This window comes from Ambystoma mexicanum, chromosome 2p (assembly GCF_040938575.1).
Source record: "Ambystoma mexicanum isolate Mex_15411 chromosome 2p, UKY_AmexF1_1, whole genome shotgun sequence".
Classification (NCBI taxonomy): domain Eukaryota; kingdom Metazoa; phylum Chordata; class Amphibia; order Caudata; family Ambystomatidae; genus Ambystoma; species Ambystoma mexicanum.
This window is the reverse complement of record NC_090923.1, coordinates 447,480,397-447,504,104: the sequence shown is the minus strand read 5'-3', so window position 1 is coordinate 447,504,104 and position 23,708 is coordinate 447,480,397. Positions and strand designations below refer to the sequence as shown.

Genomic DNA, 23,708 nt, shown 5'->3' with positions numbered 1-23,708 from the left:
ATTGGAGACTTAAATTTCCTAGCCATATCGGAGACATGGTTACATGCTGCGGCAAGATCGTCCTTGTTATTAGCCATACCTGACACGTATACAGACGGAACTGCGAAAGGGGGAGGCGTCGCCTTTATAGCAAAAGTCCAATCAAGGGCTCAGAGTTGCCACATCCCCTATTGTGAAATCGTGCGAATTACTCAGGTTAAACTAACCACCTCCAACTCAAGTACTCTAACAATACACATGATCTACAGACCTCCGGGTCTCATTGGATCCTTTGAGGAAGATATGAACATACTGACAGCTAATGCTAGGCGATTTCAACCTGGACTTCCTCAACCCTAATGACCAACATGCTAAGACCCTGTCTGAGACCCTTACTCAACTAGGGCTCACGCAAAAAGTCAACCAGCCTACCCATGAGAAAGGGAGAATACTAGACTGGGTAGCAGAGCTAAATTGTGAGGCGGCAATTACATCTGTCGAACCTCGGACGTGGACTGAACATCACTTGGTCTCCTTCACACTCACCAAACGACCAGCCACTAAGACTATCCCGATTGCTCCACTGCTTCTCACTCGGAATATGCGGAACATCACAGACGATAAACTTCTGCCTCTCCTGCTTCCTACATTGAACTCGGCACCGGAATCCTTAGACTCTACTGCACTAGTAGAGCTATATAGCTCCTCTATTACACAAGCACTAGACATCATTGCTCCCCTCAAAATGCGAAAAAGGCAAACCCAGAGCCCACCTTAACTCGTGGTTCACCCCGCAGCTAAAAGCTCTTCGAGCAGAAAAAATAAAATTAGAAGTCTTGTGGAAAAATATTCCCTCTAAAGAATATAAACATAATTTGAATGAAATGTCTACCAAGTACGAAGCTAGCTCCAGCACTAAGGAACTTTTTGTGATCCTGAGGGAAATGGAATCCCCCTTTCCCCCAGAGGACTAGTGCATAAAGGATAAAGTATGGTGCACTAACATTCAAAATGCTTTATCCAACAAAATTGCCACCCTCTAAAATAAAATTGAAGCCAAAAGACTTATCCTAACTAAACTAGATAATCGTGACAACTACCAAAAATACTCTCAAACCTGGTCAAGAATTCAAAATCTCTCCAGTCACAACCCTAGAGGTGGCAAAGATCATTGCCTCGCTTAAACCTTTGAGATGCCAGGGAGACACCTGCCCAGCACAAATTATCAAAGAAGTTGCCAGAGACCTGGCTACAATTATCACCAAATTAATAAACTCCTTATTTCGTGCCTCTAATGTCCCTACTAATCTCAAGGATGCGTGGGTACTACCACTGCTAAATAAATCTTCACTGGACCCAACCAACTACAGGCCAAATACTACCATCCCGTTTTTACTCAAAATAGATAAAGCTTCATATCACCAGATCCAGCGATATCTAGAGTCCAATAACCTTTTAGGACCAAGACAATCCGGTTTCAGACCAGTCCACAGTACAGAAAATGCTTTGACTTTGCAAATTGACCAACTTAAAGACCACAGACAATGCGCCTTACTACTCCTTCTGGACCCATCGACCGCGTTCGATCTGGTCGATCATAAAGTGCTCTGCAAACACTTGTCCATGGCAGCCAACTTCTCTGAAGAAGCCACTGACTGGATTCAATCCTTTCTCAACAATAGGTCAATGAGAGTTTTCTCTCCCTCAGCTGCTGCTGACACCTCTCCCATCACATGCGGTATCCCGCAAGGCTCCTGTGTTTCACCGGCCATGTACAATATATTTACAAAGCCATTGTTCGACGATTTGGATCATCTTGGTGTCACCTACACTAATTATGCAGATGACACCCAGATACTCTTACCCCTTTCGGGTGACTATGACATGGACTTGGCTCTAGTCAATAGAATTTACTTTATCATTCAGGCATGGATGGCAGCCCATGGCCTATGCCTGAATGGTGAAAAGACTTGGATCTTGATCCTAGGAGCCTCGGCCAACCTCACCAAACTGGGAAGCCAATACACTTCATTTAACATTGACTGCATCGACTTCAAAGTCGCCAAGGAGACTAAAACTTTAGGATTCTACCTGGACTCAACCCTGAACATGGGTAAACAAGTCAATGCAACAGCCTCTGCTACGGTGTACATGTTGGGGAGAATTCTCAGAAATGTGCTAATTCCCTCCAACTTAGAGACCCCAAGCAACTTTGCTGAATTTTGAGGACTTTTTTAACCTGGAGAGTGAGACCCTTTTTCCCCACTCTCTCATGTATTTTAATGATTTTTGAACTTTGTGTTTCTTTTGGTTGTGGAATCTGACAAACTCCATAGGCATCTTTTACATTGTGTCACGCAGCACTGTCGGTGCAGTGGCACAGGACAATGTTTCAGATTTTCCAAACGTTTAAATACCTTCTCTAAACTACTGTTTCTCAGGGCAGTGAAGTGAAATTGACTTTACTTACAAATGTAACTTTCTAGACCCAGCACACACACTCTTACAATAGGGTGGTGGAGGGGTTACCTAGTACCCACTTTTGTCTAGCTTCTCATGTAACATTTTTATGTTGCCCTTTCTTCACTGAATGGCTGGTGGCAGTGGTTTCGTTTTAACTACTGTGGTGTGCATTTACTGTGGGCTGCGTTCGCAGCGGCAGGAAAGCACCCAAGGGTGTTTTTATTTTGAAAATGACCCCAGTCTTTTTTTCACCATTCCTTTGTGGAAAGGTCCTTCTTGAGATTTATTGTGCGTGCCAAACAAGGTTTGGTCCCATTGTTCACTTTGCCTTTGGCGGGATTCAGGAGTAAAGCCCACCTCTGGCTCCAGGGTGTCTGGGGTGGACAAGAAGTGAGGGAGGTGCCCGAAACTCCCTGTGCCTAGTTTCCTAGGAGACGCAAATGCACTCTGTAGTGATTGGCCAGCTGTCTGGCAAGGGCAACCACCTTGGCAGGGACGTCATTTCACCAAAATGCCAGGGGTAGCGGAAGTGACATCACTCGACCCTTGACCCCCCTGGTGACATCACAGGAAGTGATGTCATTTGACCCCACCCCGGAGTGATATCGCAGGATGCGATGGAACGCAACCTTTCACCCGTTGACAAAACAGAAAGTGCTATCACGTAGCATTGTACACTACAAAAAATATGGTTACGCTATTGCTATAATGTGATGTACATTTCATACAAGAATGGACCGCCTTATGTATCATTAAGATCAGTGTGTATATGCCCATATTACCAAATTACTGTGAATGCGAGCAGACGTCCATGACCAAATGATAATGATGTGTTATTATATAGCGCATACGCTTAAGCGCTTTATATAGAAAAAATATACACCCAATATCACCCAACCTATGTTGGTACTCATTTATCGACCTCAGAAGGATGAGTTGAGGCGTTTAAGAACAGACTAAATCAGTGACTCACCCCCTGAAGTGTGCCTGAAATAAACCTTTGAGTCTAGCAATTATTGTACAGAATTCCAGAAAGACACATTCTTTGGTATTCCTAATCTTTATTTGTGGTCAGTGCTGAAAGTGTTAGACTTGCGTCACTCCTTTTCTTCTTTTTTTAAGGGGCTTTAACAAGAAAGCCAGCCACTCCAGAACTAAATAGCCACATGGTACTGGCCACAGGCCATGAGCTTGCATTACAAAAAAAAAGAAAACCTATTTTTTTTTCCTTTTTTTTTTCTTCTTCTAGAGGTCGCAAGGATGACCACAGAGGTCACAAGGGAGACATCAGAGGTCGCAGTTGCGACCTCTGGTGACCCCTAAATGACGTCCCTGCACCAAGGCTGGAATGAATGGGAGAGAACTGAATCAAAGGCGAGGCTTTTGGCTTGGAACGGAGAGTTGACCACTGGTTAAAGGAACTGAAGAACTTTAAGGGGGTGCCTGCTGCCACTCTTGGACTGTTGGTTTGCCTGGTGAAGCCCTGCTGCTGTGCTAAAACTCCAAATTCGTATCGGCAGAGAAGCCCCTGCTAGGACGACTTCTCCCCTTGAGTTGGTGGGACCAATCAACTCGAAAGTAAGCCACCTGGACATTCTCTTGGAGATGGTTGCTTTTCCACAGAGTTGCTGCTGGAAACCGAATAGCCAGGGAGAGGAACACCAGATTGTGTGCGTTGCTTTTAAGGTGGCCAAGAGCTCCAGGAAGATCCTCCGGACTCCCAGGAAGCAGGACTGACTGCGCCTGACCCCCCCCTCAACAGAGTGTGGGACCCCAAAAGCATGGAAAGTCCATCTTCGACAGCCAAGAACTGCTGTGTTGCTATTTGCGGGGGTTGCGAGGAGCTGAAACACCAAAGTGCCACTTGTTGGGAAGATTGCCGGTTGCGAGCGGTGACTGTCCCATTGCAGTGCAGAAGGCCCCCCTCTTGTCCCCACGACTGAGTCCCAAGAACAGAGATCTGGAGAGCTGCACAGAAATCATCTGCTGCACTTTCTTCAATACAAAGGTACTGTAAGGTCTGAGAGAACTTACCTCTCATTGTAGAGTTGCTTGCATCTTCTACTACTCACAAGTCTAATCAGCTTGTGGCCCTACATTTGATTCTTCTCTTCTTCAAAGACTTTGTGCAAAGACTTTTCTACTTGCCTACCAGAGGTGCTTCAACCTATATAAGACTTTTGCCCATTGACTTTGGCCTAGCCTGTTATACTGATTGACTCTGCTTAGGGGATCGGATCCAAAAGTATTTGCCTGCTTGAGAATATTTGTGGTCTCTTGTTTGTTCTAATAACCTTTTTCCAACTTATAACAGTATTCTAAATGTAAACAGTAAGATATTAATGTCCCCAGCACCCTAGCTATTGAAGTCCCCTGAGGGTGTAGGTTGTGTATCTGGGCCATCCCAAAAGGGTCTTCACTGATTTTAGAATATTAAAAGTGTGTGGTTTTAAAGTATATTTGAGTGTTACGTTTATATTGCTCCCTTCTGAAGAAGGCTTACTCTAACTGACTGATACATTAATAATTGTTTATTCAAGAAACCTTGTGTGTAAGTGTTTATTTGAATACTTGTCACTGTGATTACCTGTTGTCAGAGTTGTTGTAGTGCACCCTAAGGGTACTGCATACAAACCTTGTTTAACAGTACACGTGCAAGCTGATGGGGGGCATGCAAACCCTTCCTATCTACTAATAGCTGCATCACACTAGCGAGTGCCCTAATCTTGTCCAAACCCGATTATTGTAATGCCCTCTATGCAGGAACCAACAAACAGATTCTGAACAAATTATACATTTTACAAAATAATGCTTTAAGAACAGCTTTACGCATCCCAAAGAGGTAACACATCTCTAAGGTCTGAAGAATGCTCAACTGGCTCCAATTCAAAATGGTGTCCATCACTCATAAATGTCCAAACAATGCTGCACCGCAGTATTTAAGATATAAAACCATGAAAAAAACCTTATCACGTCCCACTAGGACTGCAAATTCGAACTGCATCATAGTGCTGAGATTTAACCTGAAAAAAGCTGGGGGCACAAGCTTTCCGGTTCAGGCCGCCCACTTCTGGAACCCTCTCCCAATTCATATTCGAATGGACCAGACGTTCCAAATCTTTAGGAAAAATACCAAAAATGGCTAGTCTCGAACAAAATCTGTCTGCCCTGCGTCTCTCTTTAAGCACCGTTTTTGCCCTGTACCGTTTCCTGTCTGCCTAATATGTTTGTTTACTACTGTACTGTACCTGAATTGTATTCATCTTTATGTGGAACTGTAACACTTGTATTTTTATGCAATGCGCCCAGATACCTACGGGTTCGGTGCACAATACAAATAAATAAACCAACATGTCACTGGTCAACCCATTCTGTCATAGCATGCAGTTCCTTGTGTAATAGAAGTGTACCCTTCTCCTTCTTTACTGTCACACTCCTTGTCTGCAGCGGTAGAATGTTCCTCTAATTAATCTTCCTTGTACGAATACAATATGTTTGAGAATTAATTGATGTAATACGGAAGACTGCACAACTTACTGAAGACTGCACATCTCCACTACATATCGAACCATGCTCACACTCTGTACAGTTAATTTCTAGCCTTGACGTCAGTTGAACATTTTGATAGTTGGTCAGTCCTCCTTGTTGTGTTTACTTGAAAAAGGTGAAATTACGGTGCTACTGACATAATTGTAAAATTCTGTTTTTTTTTCCAGACCCAAAGATGTCGGAAGACCCAAGGCTGAAGTGGCTTCTGAATTCATAAATAATCGAATATCCGATTGTGCTGTTGTTCCGTATCCTTTGTCCAAAAATGTTTTTCTGTATCATTACCTTCATTTCATGAGTCTGTGCTATTAGATTTACTGCTTCGATCAATGAGGCCCAGCAACCCACAAATAATCTTTGAACTGTGTGCCCTTGCTGCTCCTACCTCTGACAATAGTTGTGACTTTTACGTAGGGAAAGTGAATGTAGGAGTCCTGAATGCCATGTGGTGCATATTTCCTGTGGTACATGTAGGAGTTTCTTGTTTGAGGGCAGTTGTACATCTTATGTTTTCTAGTTCCCTAGTGTGCAAAATGTTTTTCTAAATGGTCACTAAGTTTATTCTGACTAGACATCTCATCTTTTCAATACATAAGCATAAGTGCCTGTGTTTTACATGTTGAACTTCTCACTACCGTTTTTTTAATAAATGGATACATCCTGCACCGCAGGATCTTTCTGTTTTACATCATTGTCCAAGAAGTAATGCACAACTTTCTGTACTGGGTTTTCACCCTCCTGACAGTATGTTTAATAAGTCGCCACACATCATTTAAAAACGAGGCTGAGGTCTATTGGCTACTACTGTAATTGTTTTGAGAATAAATCATTCTCTATGATAAGATTAATAATGTAGTGTTTTCCTTTAGCCCGCACTGTTAGTGGAGTGTGTAGTGTCTCCTTTCAGAGAATTCACTATTCATACGTGTCCGTCTTTGTGCTTGCTGTGATAGGAGTCCGCCCCCAACCAGGTCGTCTTTTACCCTCAAGTCCACCCAACTCTCCTAGAGATGAACTTGCCAGAGCACAGAGCGCCACACTTGATTTATAACCTACAAACAGGGACTGTCCATATCATTTATGCTCAAAATATATTTCTATCTGTTGCTGTGCAGGGAAATGCTTACTTATAGATTAAGTTGGTAAAATTGATAATTCAAATCTGGAGCACATGGCCCCGCCAAGTAAAGGTCACCACGAGAGTTCATAGTCAACCGTAACCTCCGGGCACCCAACTTGCCAAACTTAAGGTTAAGATGTCTCGAAGCCAGTGGAATAACGGAATTATGTTATCTATCTTATCTATTTATGTCTGTGCGGGTCAATGCTGAGGGATAAAGATGTCGGTGTGTGTAATGTCATAAACAGAATGTGTATGAATGCTAGAATGCCCAAGCAAAGGTTCCACTGAGTCAGTTTGAGTTATGTAACCTTATGTGGGCACCTCCCCTCAACACATGTGTGGACTTACTAGGTGTACATAAGTGACTTATGATGACTTACCTGAGTCTCTGGAGAACATTTCTTCATAAGCATAGCGACTAGTGGCTCCTATCGTGGGACCAGGAGGTGAACCTTGAAGGGCTGTGGTGGAAGGAGCAGCTATCTGATGACGCCCCCCCCCCCCCCAAACAACCCCCACCCGGGAACACACACCATGCAGGACTATTTGGAACAGTGGAGTGGGTAAGGAGAGAAACCGTTGCTAGGAATGAGGCAAGAAACTAGAAAAGGTGCTTTATAATGGGCACATGGAGGAAATTGGGTGTTGGGGAGTGTTGACACCTCCCCTTATGTCGTTCCATCTCCCCAAGGGAGAGAGGCCAGGGAGGTAAGACCACTACCCGATAGTCCCTCTGGGGGTGGTACTCAGCAGGTGCGTCTCATGGGGAGAGATTCTCCCCTCTGGGTTATAGGAATGACATCATGGGACAACAAAGTATAATCCACCTTCGTCACCTCACCTTCTTTACCTTCTTATATACGTTTGCCCATGCATTTGTTACAGCAACAGTACCACTAGTACTGGGACGAGGACGATTAGGGCTGACTCTGTTAGGGGAGCTTTCCTAAAGTCCACTTGAGGTAAGACTTCATAAAACGATCCCAAGGGTGTACAGGTCCCCAACTCTTGGTGTCCGTCTGTACTAATCATGGAACCTTGGTAGAGTGGCAGAGCAGTCCAGCTTATCATAAGAGGAAGATGTGAGCTGTAGGTAAGTACACCAAACCCAGTTAGTAAAGCAGATCAAAGAAACACTTAAACTAGTAAATGTATATACAATTTCTGATGCTTGTTAATCTGCTTTGAATCACATGCTGTGCATATAGTCCGACATCTAGTGGTAATCGCAGAGTATTGCATCTTTCTATCGAGGATAGAAAGGGGACTTTGACATGGGCGTGACTGTAACACTATCCCCAACGTGATGTGTAGTGTACCCAAAATCTCTCACGCGTCGAGGTCCCTCAGATTGTTTTTATCCGCCCAACTAGTTGGTCTCCTTATGCGGAACTCGCCAGAGTTAATATTGTTAAAGTAATTATTTGTTGCCCCATGACTGATGGTCCTTTAGTCTTTGAAGTCTCTGACTAATTTTGTGGATCTCGATGCCGGTGACAGCCAACTGCTGTTTTGGTGACTGGCGCATCAATGGACGTTGTCGACCGCGTGGCCTCGGCCCTCCGGCCAGGCCCTTACAGTAGGGAGAAAGAGGCCCTGGATTGATTCCTTTCTGAGGATGCATTTCCTCTGCCGTGCTTTACTTTTCTGGTCTGGCTGCTGCTTTTCGCCTCTGCTATGGAGAGGATTCCATTTAAGTTTTGTCCGCCTTGCAACGGAAAATACCCCTGGATGGAGACCCATCGCAAATGTAATAGGTGCTTCCCTCATGACCACGACTAGCAATTGTGTAAGTCCTGCAAACTCTTTCGTCCTAAGACGTTAAAAGATAGGCAGACTAAGCGGTGGGCGGCCTACGCGATGCAGGCTGAAGTGGTTCCCCCATTGGCGCCGTCGCCTTGGATGACGAGGGCTCTAGCGGCAGCCATGGTTCCGACCTGGAGGCCATAGACCTTTTGGCGGAACTGTCTGGTTCCCAGGTGCCTGCCCCTGGCCCCAACAGACCGACCACTGGTACTGTTATGGGGAGTTCACACCCCAGTGACAGGGGTGCACACGCATCACCCAGGGATAAGCGCACAAGCCCCCAAGCTTCCGTGGCGGATATATCAAAGAAGCACCAGGCGTCAACAGGCCTGCCGAAGACTTCAGTGCCTGCTGAACCTTGCGGTCCGGCACACTTCATGCATCCGCCTTGTCGGCGTGCGTCTGGGCATTACACTCATAAGGGCGCCTCATCTAAAAAGCACATGAGTGCTGACATGCTGTCTAAGTGCTTGTCAGCTCCTAAGGTTTTGGCGGAGCTGGTAACCGCAACGACGCCTACAGGCATGTTGAAATCCCTCTTACAGCCGCCAAAGCGATTATTTCGGTGGTGGAACAACCTAAAAGCACCCCCTCTCGTCGAGAGGAGTTGTCTGAAAGCCCCCATCCATCTCTAAGGCTTTAAATGATAAATCCCCTCCCTGTAGAGAGCCTTTCCCTCTGCTTCATCCCTGTGGACTAGAGGTTAGAAAATTACATGAACAAAATGTCACAATTTATAGACTTTTCTGAAAGGTTCTTTACTCCCAAGAGACCAAGGGAGGACTCCTCTTGCTGCATTCTACCAAAGCTGCAGAAGCTTCCAATTGAAACGCACACTCGTCAAGAAGACGTATTTGAGTTTTATGAGCCAGAGGAAACCCATGAGGATCTCTATAGTCATTGGGACAATCCTTTTTGGCATGACACAACTGACCAGTGCCCAGATTGGGGACAAGATCAGCCAGCAGATGAAGGGCCTTGGCTCTCACCCACTCCAACTCCTGACCCAGACAGCATTTATCTGGATCAGCCCTCCTCACCAAGAGAGGCAGCCATCATCCATTGATGACCAAATGGCTTTCGATACCACCATAAAGAGGGCCACAGACAACTCCCAAACCGCCACACAGGAGGCTTGCTGGGGAGAATTCTCAGAAATGTGCTAATTCCCTTCTACTTTATCGACCCCCAGCTCTTTTTTGGACTTTAGGACTTTATCTCTCATAATTTTAATGTGATTTAAATTCTGCGTCTTTTTAACTTTGGAGTCTGACAAACTCCATAGGAGCTATCTCCATACTCCATGCCTATGGAGTTTGTTAGGCTCCAAAGTTAAAAAGACGCAGAATTTAAATCACATTAGGACTTTTTATCTCTCATAATTTTAAAGTCTTTACATTGTGTCACGCAGCACCTTCAGTGCAGTGGCACAGGGAAGTCTTAGGTATCCCAAAGGTTTAAATACATTCTCTTGGTGAAACTGTTTCCAAGACTAGTGAAGTGAAATTGAGTTACTTACAATGTATAACTTTCTAGACCCAGCACACACCATCTTACCATAGGGTGCTGGAGGATTTACTTAGTGTATCCCCTCTGTCTAGTTTCTATGGTATATTTGTTACCCTTCCTACAATTAATGGCTGGTGGCAGTGGATTACTTTTTACTACCATTGTGTGTTTTTTACGCGGGCTGCGTTCGCAGCCACGGTAAGGCACCCATGGGTGCCCATTTCATCAAAATGGCCCTGGTCGTCTTTTTTCACCATATACGGGAAGGTCCTTCTTGAGATTTACTCTGCGCGCCAAACCCGGTTTGGTCTCTTTGTTCATTTTGTGTTTGGCGTGATTCACGAGTGAAGCCCACCTCTGGCTCCACTATGTCTGGCTGGGGCAGGAAGTGAGGGAGGTGCCCGAAACTCCATGTGCTTAATCCCCTTGGTTACAGGAATGCACCCGAAGGTGATTGGCCGACTAGCTGTCCGGTAAGGACAGCCACCCTGCTGTGTGATGGACAGCTAGGGTGGAATGAATGGGAGAAACCTGCATAAAAGGCGAGGCTTTATGGCTTCTTTTTGTTTATTGGGTTTATATAGCGCTTTAATCAAACGCTTTTCAGTATTACAACAAGGTACAATAAAGAAAGAAGCATATATACAAACATGAAGCAAACCAATGAGACAGAATGTAGGACAATTTACTGATGGGGAGGGGGAGAGGAAAGGGAGAAGGGAGAGGAGGTGGGTAGGTTACAAATAACTGAATTGAGACCAATGGGTGAGAGGAACGGGAAGGCAGGGAAAGGAGATGGGAAGGGGAGAGGGGAGTTGGAGAGGGGAGAAGGTAGAGAAGGAAAGTCGGGGTGGGGTGAGTGGAGAAGCAGGGCTTTCAAGGCGGTGCGGAAGGATGAGTAGGTGGGAATGGAGCGGATAGAAAGAGGTAAGGAGTTCCAATGTAGGGGGGCCAGGAGTTGAAAGGAACGGAATCGTGAGGAGGTGCATGGGGCAGGGGTGTACAGTGAGTAAGATGAGGTCAGCAGAGCGGATTGAGCCGGGAGGGAGTGTAAAATGAGAGGAGAGAAGAGAGATAGGGGGGGCAAGTTCATTTAGGGATTTGAAGACTAGACCGAGGAATCGAAATGTTAGTTGCGAGAAGAAGGGGAGCCAGCTAAGCTGAGAGAGTGAGGTGTAGATGGAATCAAGGGGACCGAGGAGACAGAGTACGGATAGAGGAGTGGTAGATGGATTTTAGGGGGGGGCCGGGAGTCCAAAGAGAGAAGAGCAGTAGAAGAGGTGGGAGAAGATAAGGGAGGATATTGAGAGTTTAGTAGTGTGGAAGGTGAGGGAGGAGCGGATCTTACGGATGTTGAAGAGATGGTTCGTCAGGCACGAGAGGTGAGAGAAATGTGGAAGGGAAGGCTTAGAAGGCAGTCGAGCACTGGACGAAGGAATCCGAAGAAGAACTTGGAAGAGAAGCCTACTGCAACTCGTGGACCGTTGGGTTGCCTGGTGAAGCCCTGCTGCTGTGCTGAAGCTCCGAATTTGCCTCGACTAGAGAAGTCCTGCAAGGACGACTTCTCCCTTTGAGTTGGTGGGACCAATCAACTCCAAAATAAGCCCGTCTGGACATAGTCTCGAAGCTGGTTGCCTTTCCGCTGCTGCTGCTTGAACCGAAGAGCCTAGGAAAGGAACACCAGATTGTGTGCGTTGCTTTTAAGTCAGACCTGAGCGCTAGGAAGATCCTCTGGACTTCCCTGTTGCAGGACTGACCAATCCTGAGCCACCTCAACGGAGTGCTGGACCCCAGATGCAAGGAAAGTCTGAAGTGGTATCCAAGAATCGCGGTGTTGCTATTTGCTGTCAGACGCGAGGAGCTGAAACACTGAACTGCTGAATTGAAGTTTGCCCATTGCTGCCACTGACCGTCACTTTGCAGAGCAGGAGTCCCCAGACGTCCTCCCTCTTGTCCCCACGACGGAGGCCCTGGAACAACAGGATCAGCAGAGCTGCACAAGAACAGAAGCCAGCTAGAACCATTTCTTCTAACCAGAGGTACTATAAATTCTAAGAGAACTTACCTCTTGTTGTGTAGCCATACTTGCTCTCAGTTGAGCCATGTCTTGGTTACCTTGCAGAGCTGCTAAAGCTTTGCCCCTCACAAGCCTCTCGGCTTGTGGCCATCAAGTGTTCAATTTTCTACAAACATTTCTAAAAACATTTCTAAAAACATTGTGCAAGACTTTTTACCTACCTGCAAAGATCTTCAGCTCCCCTTGACATTGTGCAATTAACATTGACTGTCTTGGCTCCCTGAGAGACTATTCTTTACCTCTGACTTTGTGCTTAGGAAGGTGTTTAAAAGTGCTCACCTGTTTATGAATAATTTATTAACTTTTGGTGAAAAAGATAGAATAGAGGAATAAAACAAACTCAATATTTTTCTAAGTATAGCAGTGATAAATCAATGTCCACAGTGTCCTAGCTATTTAAGTTACCTGAGGGTGTAGGAATGGTCTGTGTGCCACCCCCAATGGGTGTCATCTGATTTAGAGAAACTAAGAGTGTGTTCTGAAGTATATTTAAGTGTTACATGTTTTGCTCCCTTTCTGAAGAAGGCTTATATAACTGATTGTGGTAAATTGTTATTCGAGGGGATTGGGTCCTTCGACGTATTCCATATCTATGACAGGTAATCACCACAGCTGTGCTGATTACCTGTCATAGATATGGAATACGTCGTCGGACCATCCCATCGAAAGAACGTTACCAGGTAAGAAAGTAACTTGTTCTACTCAAGGTTTCTTGATAAGTGTTTATTTGGATAACTGTATTGTGAAACTGTGTCACATTACTGCTCACATTGACCCCTCTTGAGATAAGCCTGGCTGCTTGACCACACTACCAACTTGTGTAGTTCAGAATTAAACCAAAGGTTGGGTCCCTATTGCCAGGACGTCAAGGTTATTGTAGTGCACCCAAAGGGTACTGCATACAATCTTGCATAACAGTACAGTAGGCATGCACTCAGTTATGGGAAAGCAACAGCAAAGCTTTCACATTTTTAGAAATGGGTGACTTTTTCACTTCACTAGCTATGTCAATGACCGTCTCTGGTTAAGAACACTGATTCCATTGACCAAAAGGAATGGTTTCCCACAGGAAGGGGGAACCTTTAAAGTTAATTGAGATTTTGATGGGTCTGAGACAAATGTGATCGGATGCTAGGAGCAGCTCTGCTTTAGCTGATGAAGCAGGTGGTGCAGACGGTGGCCCAGTGATCAATGGGTTTATGTCTCTAATGAGCCTGGGTTTTGGATTAACTTTTTAGTAGAGGCTCTTATTAGGGAGATGTATCATTTTTATGCTTCATCCCCTCTCCTAACGAGACCCCCAGCACATTTTGCTGGACTTCTGGACCTCTTTCTTTCAATCCTGAATGAGTGGAGCCTTTTCCCCCTCTCATTCATTATGGGCTGTCTTTTGGAACTCTATTGTATACCGTGTATCCCCCTTCTCTCTGCTCCTGTGACTTTTTATAGTCCCATAGGCAATCACCTGGTTATGGCTGGTGGCAGCGGATGTGTTCTAACAACTATTGTATAGTTTTTATATCGCAGGCTATGTCCTTAGCCTCGGTAGTGCACAATAGGGGCACCCAAGTACTAACTTAGGGGCCTTCCTTTTTTTATTTTTTTATTGTTTATGGTTTTATTAAACCTTTACAAAACAGAACATTTTTACAATAGATAGCAAGAGGAACAAAAGTTCATATCCACTTAAAGACAGCTTAAAAAAAAATATATACTCCCTCAGGAGTATATTTTAGACAAGTAGTGTCTAAAAAGAAAAGCCGGCCTACATGTTTTAAAAAACAAAATGCTATCAATCAGCTGTGTTCCAAATGAAGGTTACGAATGAAGCTAGACAGAGCCAAGCCCTCTCGCTTAGTTCGGATACACAAACAGCGTTGCCATACCAGTTCAGTTGGTAAACCCAAGTATAGAGATTTTAGTACGTTCAGACAGGAATCTCTAAGGGATTTAAGTTATGTGAAAAACAGAATAAGATGTTTAGCCGTTTCAGGAGCTAAATGGCAACATCTACAGAGGCTGTCTGCTGCCGGAATCTGTTTCCACCTCAATTTGGTGTCCAAAGTTGGGAGAATGTTCCAGCGCAATCTGAGTAAGGCTTGTCGATGGTCCCGATTGGGAAAAATCATGAGAATTGGGGAAAGAGTGTCTCTTTTCTTGTGTTCATGTGCCAGGTGACATGGACCTATGAGTGGAAAGCATCCATAGTCCGGCTCCAATCGTAGTCCGAAAACAACTTTTTAGTTTTTGTGGGGTTAGTAGTTAGCTGTTCTAAGTCTGAACTGATGTTACACAGAATGGATTCACACAACTTAGCGAAATTAGATGAGCAACCAGATCGATTAATGTTGTTCCCAACAAGTTCATATAGGGTATTGGATGTAGGCGCCTTGAGTTTGGCGTAGAGCATAAGCATCCTCCAGTCAACTCGAGATTTTAAAGAGATGTAGCCTAGCTCAAATCGAATCGCAGCTAGAGGGACAGCATTGGGGAGAAGTAAGACCCGTCTCCAGATGGCACCTTCAATCACATGGAGTTTGGAGATGGATAACCCCGTACATAGCTCCAAACCATATATCCGTTTCGGGGCTATTTTACCCTCGAAGAAGAGGAGGGCCAAGTACCTTAGCTTTATTCAGGAGAAGTTTAATCTGCCCTTTCGAGCCTCTACTAGCTCCGACATAATAGCCGAGGTAAATAAAGCAGGTGGAGCAGGGTACTCTTACACCCCCCAGGTTCCAGAGGTTAGTTTTCTTCCTACATGGCCCTTTAGATAATGCGAGGATTTTAGTTTTCGCAGGGTTAATGTTCAACCCATTTAGCTTAGCATAGTTGGCGAAAGCATCTAAGCAGACGCTGTAACCCCACCTTAGTTAGGTCAAATAATAAAAAGTCGTCTGCATAGGCCAACCAGATAAGCTTCACAGCCAAGTCTTGGTGCTAAGCGACCCTCCTTCAGCAGATGCTCCGCTGCATCAGAGATATATTGATTAAACACCCATGGGGCTAGGACGCATCCTTGTCTGACGACCACAGCTCACATGTCCCCCTTTTGGTTTAGCCGGATTGTTACACTCGAGTTATTATAAACCTCTAAAAGGGTCATTAATCCCCTTGCTAGACACCAAGCAGAAAGTTTACGCCATAACCTATTGCGATCAACGCTGTCAAAGGTTGCCGAGAGATCCACTGAGGCCATAAAAGTAGGGCCCCTAGTTGAGGTTCAAGCAGCCTCCTGAATGCACTTAACCGCAAGCCAATTAATGTTGGTAGAGTGGGATTTACGATAGCCCGTTTGGAAAGGACTCAATGGATGGCTGGTTTTTTCCCAATCCTTCAAATGCGAAAAGAGAAAGGCAGAAAAGATTTTGCAAACTGCATCGATCAAGGCAATAGGTCGATCATTTTTTGGGTCAGACCTACTGCCGCATTTGAAGATTGGGATCACATGTGCAGAGGGCCAAGAAATTGGGCAGACCCCAGATTGGAGGTTGTCTCGGAACTCAATGCACAAGAGATTGGACGAAAGATTAGGGTCAGCTTTGAAGGTGTTATTCGTTAGCCCTTTTGGTCCAGGTGCTCTAGATTTTTTGCACTTTCGAATTAAATCTAGCACCATGTCAATCTCAATCGGGGGTTCCCATTTGGACAGAGGGACTAATGTGTCACAGTTCATAGAGCTGTTTATTCCCTGCAGAGGGTTAGGGGCAAATCTATTGGAATAGAAATCCAACCAGCCTTCTTACGCAATTAGATTCAGTAGTTCAATGGCCGGGTTACTATCTTGTCCATTGACAATATGCCAGAAGGCACCCACGGTTGCCTTCATAATAACCTGGTGCATTGATTCCGAATCCTGTTGTAATAACTGGTGTTTAATTGTTTTGCAGTAATTTGTATAAACTTGTTTGACTTCATTAATAAGATCTAAACGTATGGGCATGTCAAGGTTAGCTAAGCAAAGTTTCCTAATATTTTTAGTCTTAATGGTTTTTGCTAATGCCAAATCAGTTAAGTGTTAGAGTTAAAGAGATGGGTATGCCTACAAGCTGGAGTTTGGCTTTCGGTGTGATTGCCCAAATCGTCTATCGCTGCTTGTACCAAAGATGTAACCGTTGCAGTATTAAAAGTAGCCATTTTCCAGTCATAAGTAGTCTGGTTCAGCATAGCTCTCAGTTTGAGGTTCAAGGTGTCAATGTTTTTAGTATACCACCGAACCGCGGTACCCGATGAATTAGGAGTGACCATAAGTTGAGTTTCGATACCGACCATGTAGATGGCAGATTTTAAATGTTGCCGTTAATATGCCATGATCACTCCAGATATTCATGTGGATTTCCAACTGCGAACATCTTGTACGTAAGTATTCATCCACAAAGATGTAATCGAGCATAGAGGAAGAATGCCCACGGCGCCAGCTATGTCCCATGGGGTTTTCAGGTGTTTGTGATTGGCTCAGCAAAGGTTGTAAGCCTAAATTGCCCAGCTCAGTATACCAGATGTAGCCATCCTGTTTCTTCCTCGTATGACACCGGTTGGAAATATTCATCTCACAAATTTCCCATGGCGGGTAATCAAGTATACAATCACAATTTAAATCCCCAGCTAATAGTACATGTCCTGAGTCGTTAGCAAGCACCCACTCTAGGATAATCTGAGGGATGGTGGACACAAACAATTTAACTTCGCCAACACTGCTATGCCAATAGATGTTAATAATTAGCCATTTCAATTGTCCACTGCTTGAAGGTAAGATCTACACCCATGGCCCCATAGGGAAGGGCCCCCAAAAGAGCCCTTCCATAAAGACCAAAGCAGTTGTCCAGCATGGGGTCTGGCATGGATTCACATGCTGATGAATATTCCCCGCCGTCAGGCTGGGAATCCTCGGTAAAGAAAAAAAATCAGTATCCGTTTCGTTTCTGATCTGTCTTTCTTAGTAGTAACCAATCACTGGTCTCTGGGTCATACTGCCCTCTCCCTAAGCCCCTCCCTTGGCAACCATCCTCAGATTTTTACTGCACGATCAAGTGTTGGGAGTCCCTGTGCTATAGCTCTCAAGCTTTTACTGCGTTTTGCGTTTTTTCAAAGAGTTTAATCTCATTTTTTTGGTCAATCGAGCCTCAAGCTCCACCGTTTATACTTCCGATCAACGGGGACCCGTTTTGGAATTTTCTACGCCCCTCAAGGGCGAAGTTTAGTCGAGTTACGCTTCTTGGACGATTCCAGACGATCTGAGGCCTACCTCGTGGACAATGCCCAGGACAAGGGTAGCTCGACGCTCGGATCCAAGCTGTTCAGGAACTGCCTTGGATGCAGATTACAGAATGTTTTCAAGAAGGATGAGCATTCGAGATGTCTCTACTGCCTTCACGAAGACAAAACGCACGTGGAGAAGGACTGTGCGTTTGCAAGAACTTGTCGGAACGGACTATGAGGGATCATCGGATCCGCCTCGCCAGCTGGCTGGAGAAGGGCCCAGCAGGTGAGAAGTCCGAGCGGTCTTCTAAATCCTGTGAGGGCGCCCCGGTGACTGGGGCCCAACAGAAGCAAAGCACCGTGAGTCCGTGGGCACCGGGAGTGGCGAAGGGTCGGGCTCCTCGGCTGCCAGGCAGAGCACACTTTCACCGACGCCATCAACCACGAGCCAACGCTCTGGCTCGGGGAAGAGAAAATCCGAGAACCCGGGTAAGCTTTTGGAGAGGCCCCGGTCGATCTTGAAGGAATCAGCTGAGGGGGAGCGAGGTGGTGACCCTCCCCCCAAGGTGAAGGCCTCAAGCGTGCCCAAGGTGGTGAAGGCCTTGATTCACCTGGCTAAGGCCTCTATCGAGGGTGTTGCGGTGGCCCTGGCGAAGCCTGTGGAGGCTACCCCAGTGGAGGCGACCTCAGGGCCCAGAGTTTCCCTGCCACCGCGGAGGGAATCTTCTTTTCAGCCCATCGATAAGACCCCCGTGAAGACCCTGGTGGAAAAAGAGGGGGGGGGCGGTGGCCGTTACAGACACGGATACAGCCTCTGAGGAGGAGCTGGTTGAAGTCGTGAAGGGCCTCAACAAGAGGTTCGAGGAGGTCTGGTCCCACTGGAGGAACCCCGAGGAGGCGGACGAAGAGAGCGACAGTGACGCCGACGAGGCTCCCGTGGAGGAGGAGCAACCATTGCGCCCTTCGCAGCCAGTGCCCGAGCCTCAGGACAACTCGGTGGCCATTTTGATGGCAATCCAAACCTTATGCACAGAGGTAAGGACGAGGTTGCCTCTAACCCCAATGGGCGACCCAGCAGAACCGGGCCCGTTGGGAAGCCCTCCAAACAAGCGGAGGAGAGTTCATCCCCCCCCGCCTTACCAGCCCTTGCGGCCCGCTCAGCCTTCATCTCCTTCCCCTGATTCCAAGGGATGACACGGGAACAGATACGGCCACGACGGGGACGGATGACTACGGTGGTGACGACGGGATGGGCCTTCCATCACCACTCCCTCAGGCCTCCCCCCGCCCAATGAAATTGGCTCCTTCCACGCCATGATTGCCAGGGCATCCGAGCTTTTCCAGCCCTGCCCCAAAAAACAGAAGGAAGGCTTCCTCTATCAGCGGTGCGAGGCCAAGAGGAAGACGGTCCTCGATGTGCCGTTGATGGACGATATCTGGGACGAGGGACTTGCTCTCCTGAAGAACCCGTCCACGACACCTGCCAAGAGGGATCGGTACGAGAAGAAGTACCGGGTCCCCGATTCTGCCCCTTTGTGCCTTAGGGCACAGCCGACCCTGGATTCGGTCGTCTCAGCGGCGGCTTAGAAGAAAGCGATGGGGGCGACGGCCTCAACTTCAACCTCCCCACCTGACGGCGAGGGAAAGAAACTGGACGCCATGGGACGACAAGTCATCTCGTCTGCGGCAACGACAATTAAGGCGGCCAACGCCCTAGCGATTGTGGCCTGCTACGACAGGGAGCTGTGGTACAAGTTCGCTCCCCTGCTGGACTTCCTACCGGACGACAAGAGGGCGGAGACCCTGGAGATCCTGCAGGAAGGTGAGGTGGCGTCGGACTACACCATAACGGTGGCCACGGACATCGCTGACACCGGGTTCTGCCAGGTGGGCAGCAGTGTTTGCTTTCAGCGGGGATGGCTCAAGACAATGGATTTCCGCCAGGACGTACAAACCAGAGTTTTGGACATGCCCTTCGACGGGAACAACCTGTTTGAAAAGACAGTGGATGAGTCACTTCAGGCCATCAAGACCGACACGGAGACGGCTCGGGTCTTGGGAGTTTTGCAGCAATGACGGCCGTCCTTTCGGAACGCCAGAGGCAGACAGGGTGCCTCCAAGGGATCCGGCGGCGGCTCCTTGACGTACCGCCAATTGGCCCGCTCCTCGTCGCAGGAGGCCTACAGAGGATGCGGCAAGTCAGGAGGATCTCGTCATCCTCGCCAAGGAGGTCAAGGCAGCCGCCAAACAGGACTGAACCGGCCGTAGCGTCGGGGGCCCCCACCTGAGCACCCCGGTGGGAGGCCGGCTGGCGAAGTTCATCAGCGTGTGGGAGTCCATCTCCACTGACCGTTGGGTGCTGGATGCCCTGGCCCACGGGCACACTCTCGAATTTCTAAAGTGCCCCCGCATTCCTCCCGTGGCGAGGAAGGAAAATCACGTCCCTCAACTGCTGTTAGACGTAAGGGCGATGCTCAAAAGTGCCATCGAGCTTGTCCCGAAGAGGCTCCAGGGCTCTGGAGTATACTCAAGGTACTTCCTCGTCAGAAAGCAGATAGGCGGTTGGCGCCCCATCCTGGACCTGCGTCGGTTAAACAAATAAATCAAGGCCCAAAAGTTCAGGATGGTCACCCTCCAGCACGTGCTGGGACAGCTGGAGGAAGGCGACTTCCTATCGTCGCTGGACTTGATCCTTACTCCCACATCCCTGTTCTAAAGACACCGAAAGTTTCTCAGATTCGTAGTCCAAGGGCGGCACTACCAATTCAAGGCCCTGTCATTCGGATTGAAGTCGGCACCCAGGGTATTTATCAAGTGCATAGCACCAGTGGCGGCGCAGCTGCGCCTGCAGGGGATCCAGGTTTATCCCTACCTGGACGATTGGCTCATCGGTGCAAGGACAAGAGAACTCGCCGTCGAACACACAGCGAAGACCGTCCAGCTTCTCACGGATCTGGGATTCTCCATCAACTACTCAAAATCCTGCCTGGTTCCGTCGCAGGTCGCACTGTTTCTGGGAGCCAACCTCGATACAGTGGCGCAATTGGCTTCTTTGTCGGAGGAGAGGACGAAGGCCATCTTAGGCAAGGTGCAGCGCCTGCTGGCCACGGACGTGGCCAGGGTGAGATCCATCAAGTCCCTGCTCGGAATGATGTGCTCATGCATCTACCTGGTGCGCCTGTGCAGGCTACGGATGCGTCCTCTACAAGAGTTCCTCGACGCACGTTGGATACAAACGACGGGCAGCTTCGAAGACAGGATCCCGCTCAATGAGGCTTTCCGCCAAGCGATTTGATAGTGGGGCACCCGCAAGCATCTGGTGGCGGGAAATGACTTTCAGACCCCGGCACATCAGGAGACTGTGAGGACAGACGCCTCCCTGGAGGGATGAGGAGCGCACACCGGGGATCTCCACGTAAGAGGCCTTTGGCTCCCGGAGGAGAGGTCACTCCACATCAACATCCTGGAGCTCCGAGCCGTATTTTGGGCCCTCAGGTCGTTCCTTCCGTCCCTCGAGGGCAAGGTGGTGAGGGGTCTTCACCGACAACACCACCACGATGTTCTACATCCGGAAGCAGGGAGGCACCAGATCCCCAACCCTATCCAAGGAGGACCAGGATCTGTGGCACTGGGCCGTCGCCCAGGGGATGTTTCTGGTGCCCTTCCATCTGTCAGGAATAAAGAACACCATCGCCGACTCACTCAGCAGGGAGCTGCGCTCGTGCCACGAGTGGGAGCTGCGTCAGGATCAAGCAGATCGACTCTTCCAGCGATGGGGCAAACCCCAGATTGACCTGTTCGCGACGGCGATGAACTCCAAGTGCCAGAGGTTCGCCAGCAGGATTCCACTGCCGAGGAGCATGGGCGATGCTTTCTCGTTCCCCAGGGACAGCCTGTTCCTGTATGGGTTTCCCCCCCCCCCCGTTGCTATTGCTGCTGCGACTCATCAAGCAACTCAAGAGGTCCCGGTGCAGGATGATCCCCGTTGCACCGGCGTGGCCGAGGCAGATCTAGTTCCTGGACCTTCTGGACTTGTCAGCGTCCCTCCCAGTCAAACTGTCGACTGACGCGGATCTTCTTTCCAGGAAAGGAGGTGCCATCCTCCATCACGACCCGGGTTGCTGAACTTGCAGGCCTGGCTCCTGCAGCACTAGAGTTTGGAGGGTACAATATCCCGGCGAACTGCAAGGAGGTGCTTGCAAAGGCCAGGGCGTCAACTCTCAAGTGCTACGGACACAAATGGTAGAGGTTCTCTTTCTGGTGCCGCGCACAGAAGATTAACTGCCTATGGATTACGGCCCCGAGAGTGCTGCCGTACCTGCTATCGCTGGCCAAGAGGGGGCTAGCTCATGTCTCCATCAAGATACATCTAGCAGTGATTGCCCGCTTCACCAGAACTCCTGGGCGATCATCTCTGTGGTCCCATCGCCTGGTGAAGGAGTTTATGAAAGGACTGTTCAGTTCATTCTCACCAGGGAAGGCTCCGGCCCCGCGTGGAAGCTCAACGTGGTGCTGAGCAGGCTTATGGGGCCGCCATTCGAGCCTCTGCATTCGGCCCAGTTGAAATACTTATAAGTAACTTGTTCCTTATCAACTGCAACAATTAGACCACCTGATGGTCTGCCTCTCAGATTATGTCGGGTCCGGTTGGTCAAAGATTTGATAACCATCCAAACATGGGGTTGTGATCATCCAGGTCTCCTGAATACAGATAACAGTAGCATCTCAACAACTGTAGGCAGTCTAAGTTTGTAAAAAGATGCTGATTCCTTCCAGAGTTCCAAGATTTAAGGCAAAGGTTCGCAGAAGAACCTAAACCTGGGCTTGGGGATGTTGGCCTAGGGCACACGTTTTTGCCACAGGGTGGAGATGTTGGTGGCCCAATCAACGTCCTTGTCCTGCTGTTTAAATGGGTTTCTTTGAATAGGAATGATGACAGGGCCGCCTGAGTTGGCCACCGATAGTTTAGCTGATTGTATCAAAGATTGCCCTTGAGGTAACGTTTCCCACGATGCTGCAGCTTCTACTTTAAAGCCCAATTCCTGTAAAGAGTCTGTTTGGGTGAGAATCAATTCCTTGACTAATGGAGAGGCACGAAGAATCGTGCTAGTGTGTGAGATTTCGGTCCGGAAAAGCCACTCTAACAATGTCTTTAGAGGAAATTAGCGAAAGTGCTGGGATTTCAGAAAAATAGTCAAGATATTGCATCTGTTCAGGCAAATTGGAGCTTACAGCTCTAGCGAGCTCTGAATTTTTACCAAGTGCAACGGTTTCAACTTGCGGGCGTTAGTACCTTCCTGACTCCTAAGAGAGCCCACCGATAAGCTTTGAAGTCCCTTTAGGTTAATGCCTTGCATTTTAACAGGGTCAGGGAACTGAGGCCTCGCAGTTGGTTTGTGCAGGCGATCCACCAAGTCTTGAATGCCTGCTGAGATTGTTGGATGTGTGGAGACTGACAGGATATTATCCCCCTGAAACAGCCCCCACTCCGCTCCTAAATCCAGTGGAGGTACGGGGATCAAGGACTGGTTGGGATGTTTATTCGTGGGAGGTTGAAGTTGGACAGGCCCCCATGTTGAAGAAATGTGATCGTTCCTTGTGTCCGAGATACCTTGTACCTTGATTGAATGTGTGGCCTGAGGCACAGCAGATAGCATAGAAACTTCTTCACAGGTCTTGAATTTACCGGTGCCACATCCTTGATGTGGGGCAGGTGTGGAGCCCAGGTTCGCAGTTGAGTAAGCTATTAGGTTTTCTCAGGCAGCCATTTTCAAGGGGGCCAAAGAATTCTGAAAAGGTCTTCTCTCCAGTATTTGGTAAATTGCAGCTGTCAGTTTGAGCAATAGTCAACCAATTTAGCCTTCGGTAGAGTAAGAGCACATAAGTGCTTCCCCTCAAAGGTAGACCCTAAATTCAAATTTTGGGGGGTAGGTGCAGGAATTTTGGCAGATAAAATATTCGTTTGGTTTGTAGCCAGTTTCCGCTTAATAAGGCGCGATTTGC

The 23,708-nt window shown here is 47.6% G+C and overlaps 1 protein-coding gene across 6 annotated transcripts in view; it reads left to right on the top strand.

Moving 5' to 3' along the window:
* Positions 1-23,708, top strand: part of UBA3 (ubiquitin like modifier activating enzyme 3) — a 1,318,404-nt gene that overhangs the window by 310,496 nt on the left and 984,200 nt on the right. For all 6 annotated transcript variants that reach the window (XM_069643803.1, XM_069643802.1, XM_069643804.1 and 3 more), the window contains one exon: positions 6,159-6,239. In XM_069643803.1, the coding sequence (XP_069499904.1) occupies positions 6,159-6,239 (81 nt within the window). The remainder of the gene's footprint in view (positions 1-6,158; positions 6,240-23,708) is intronic.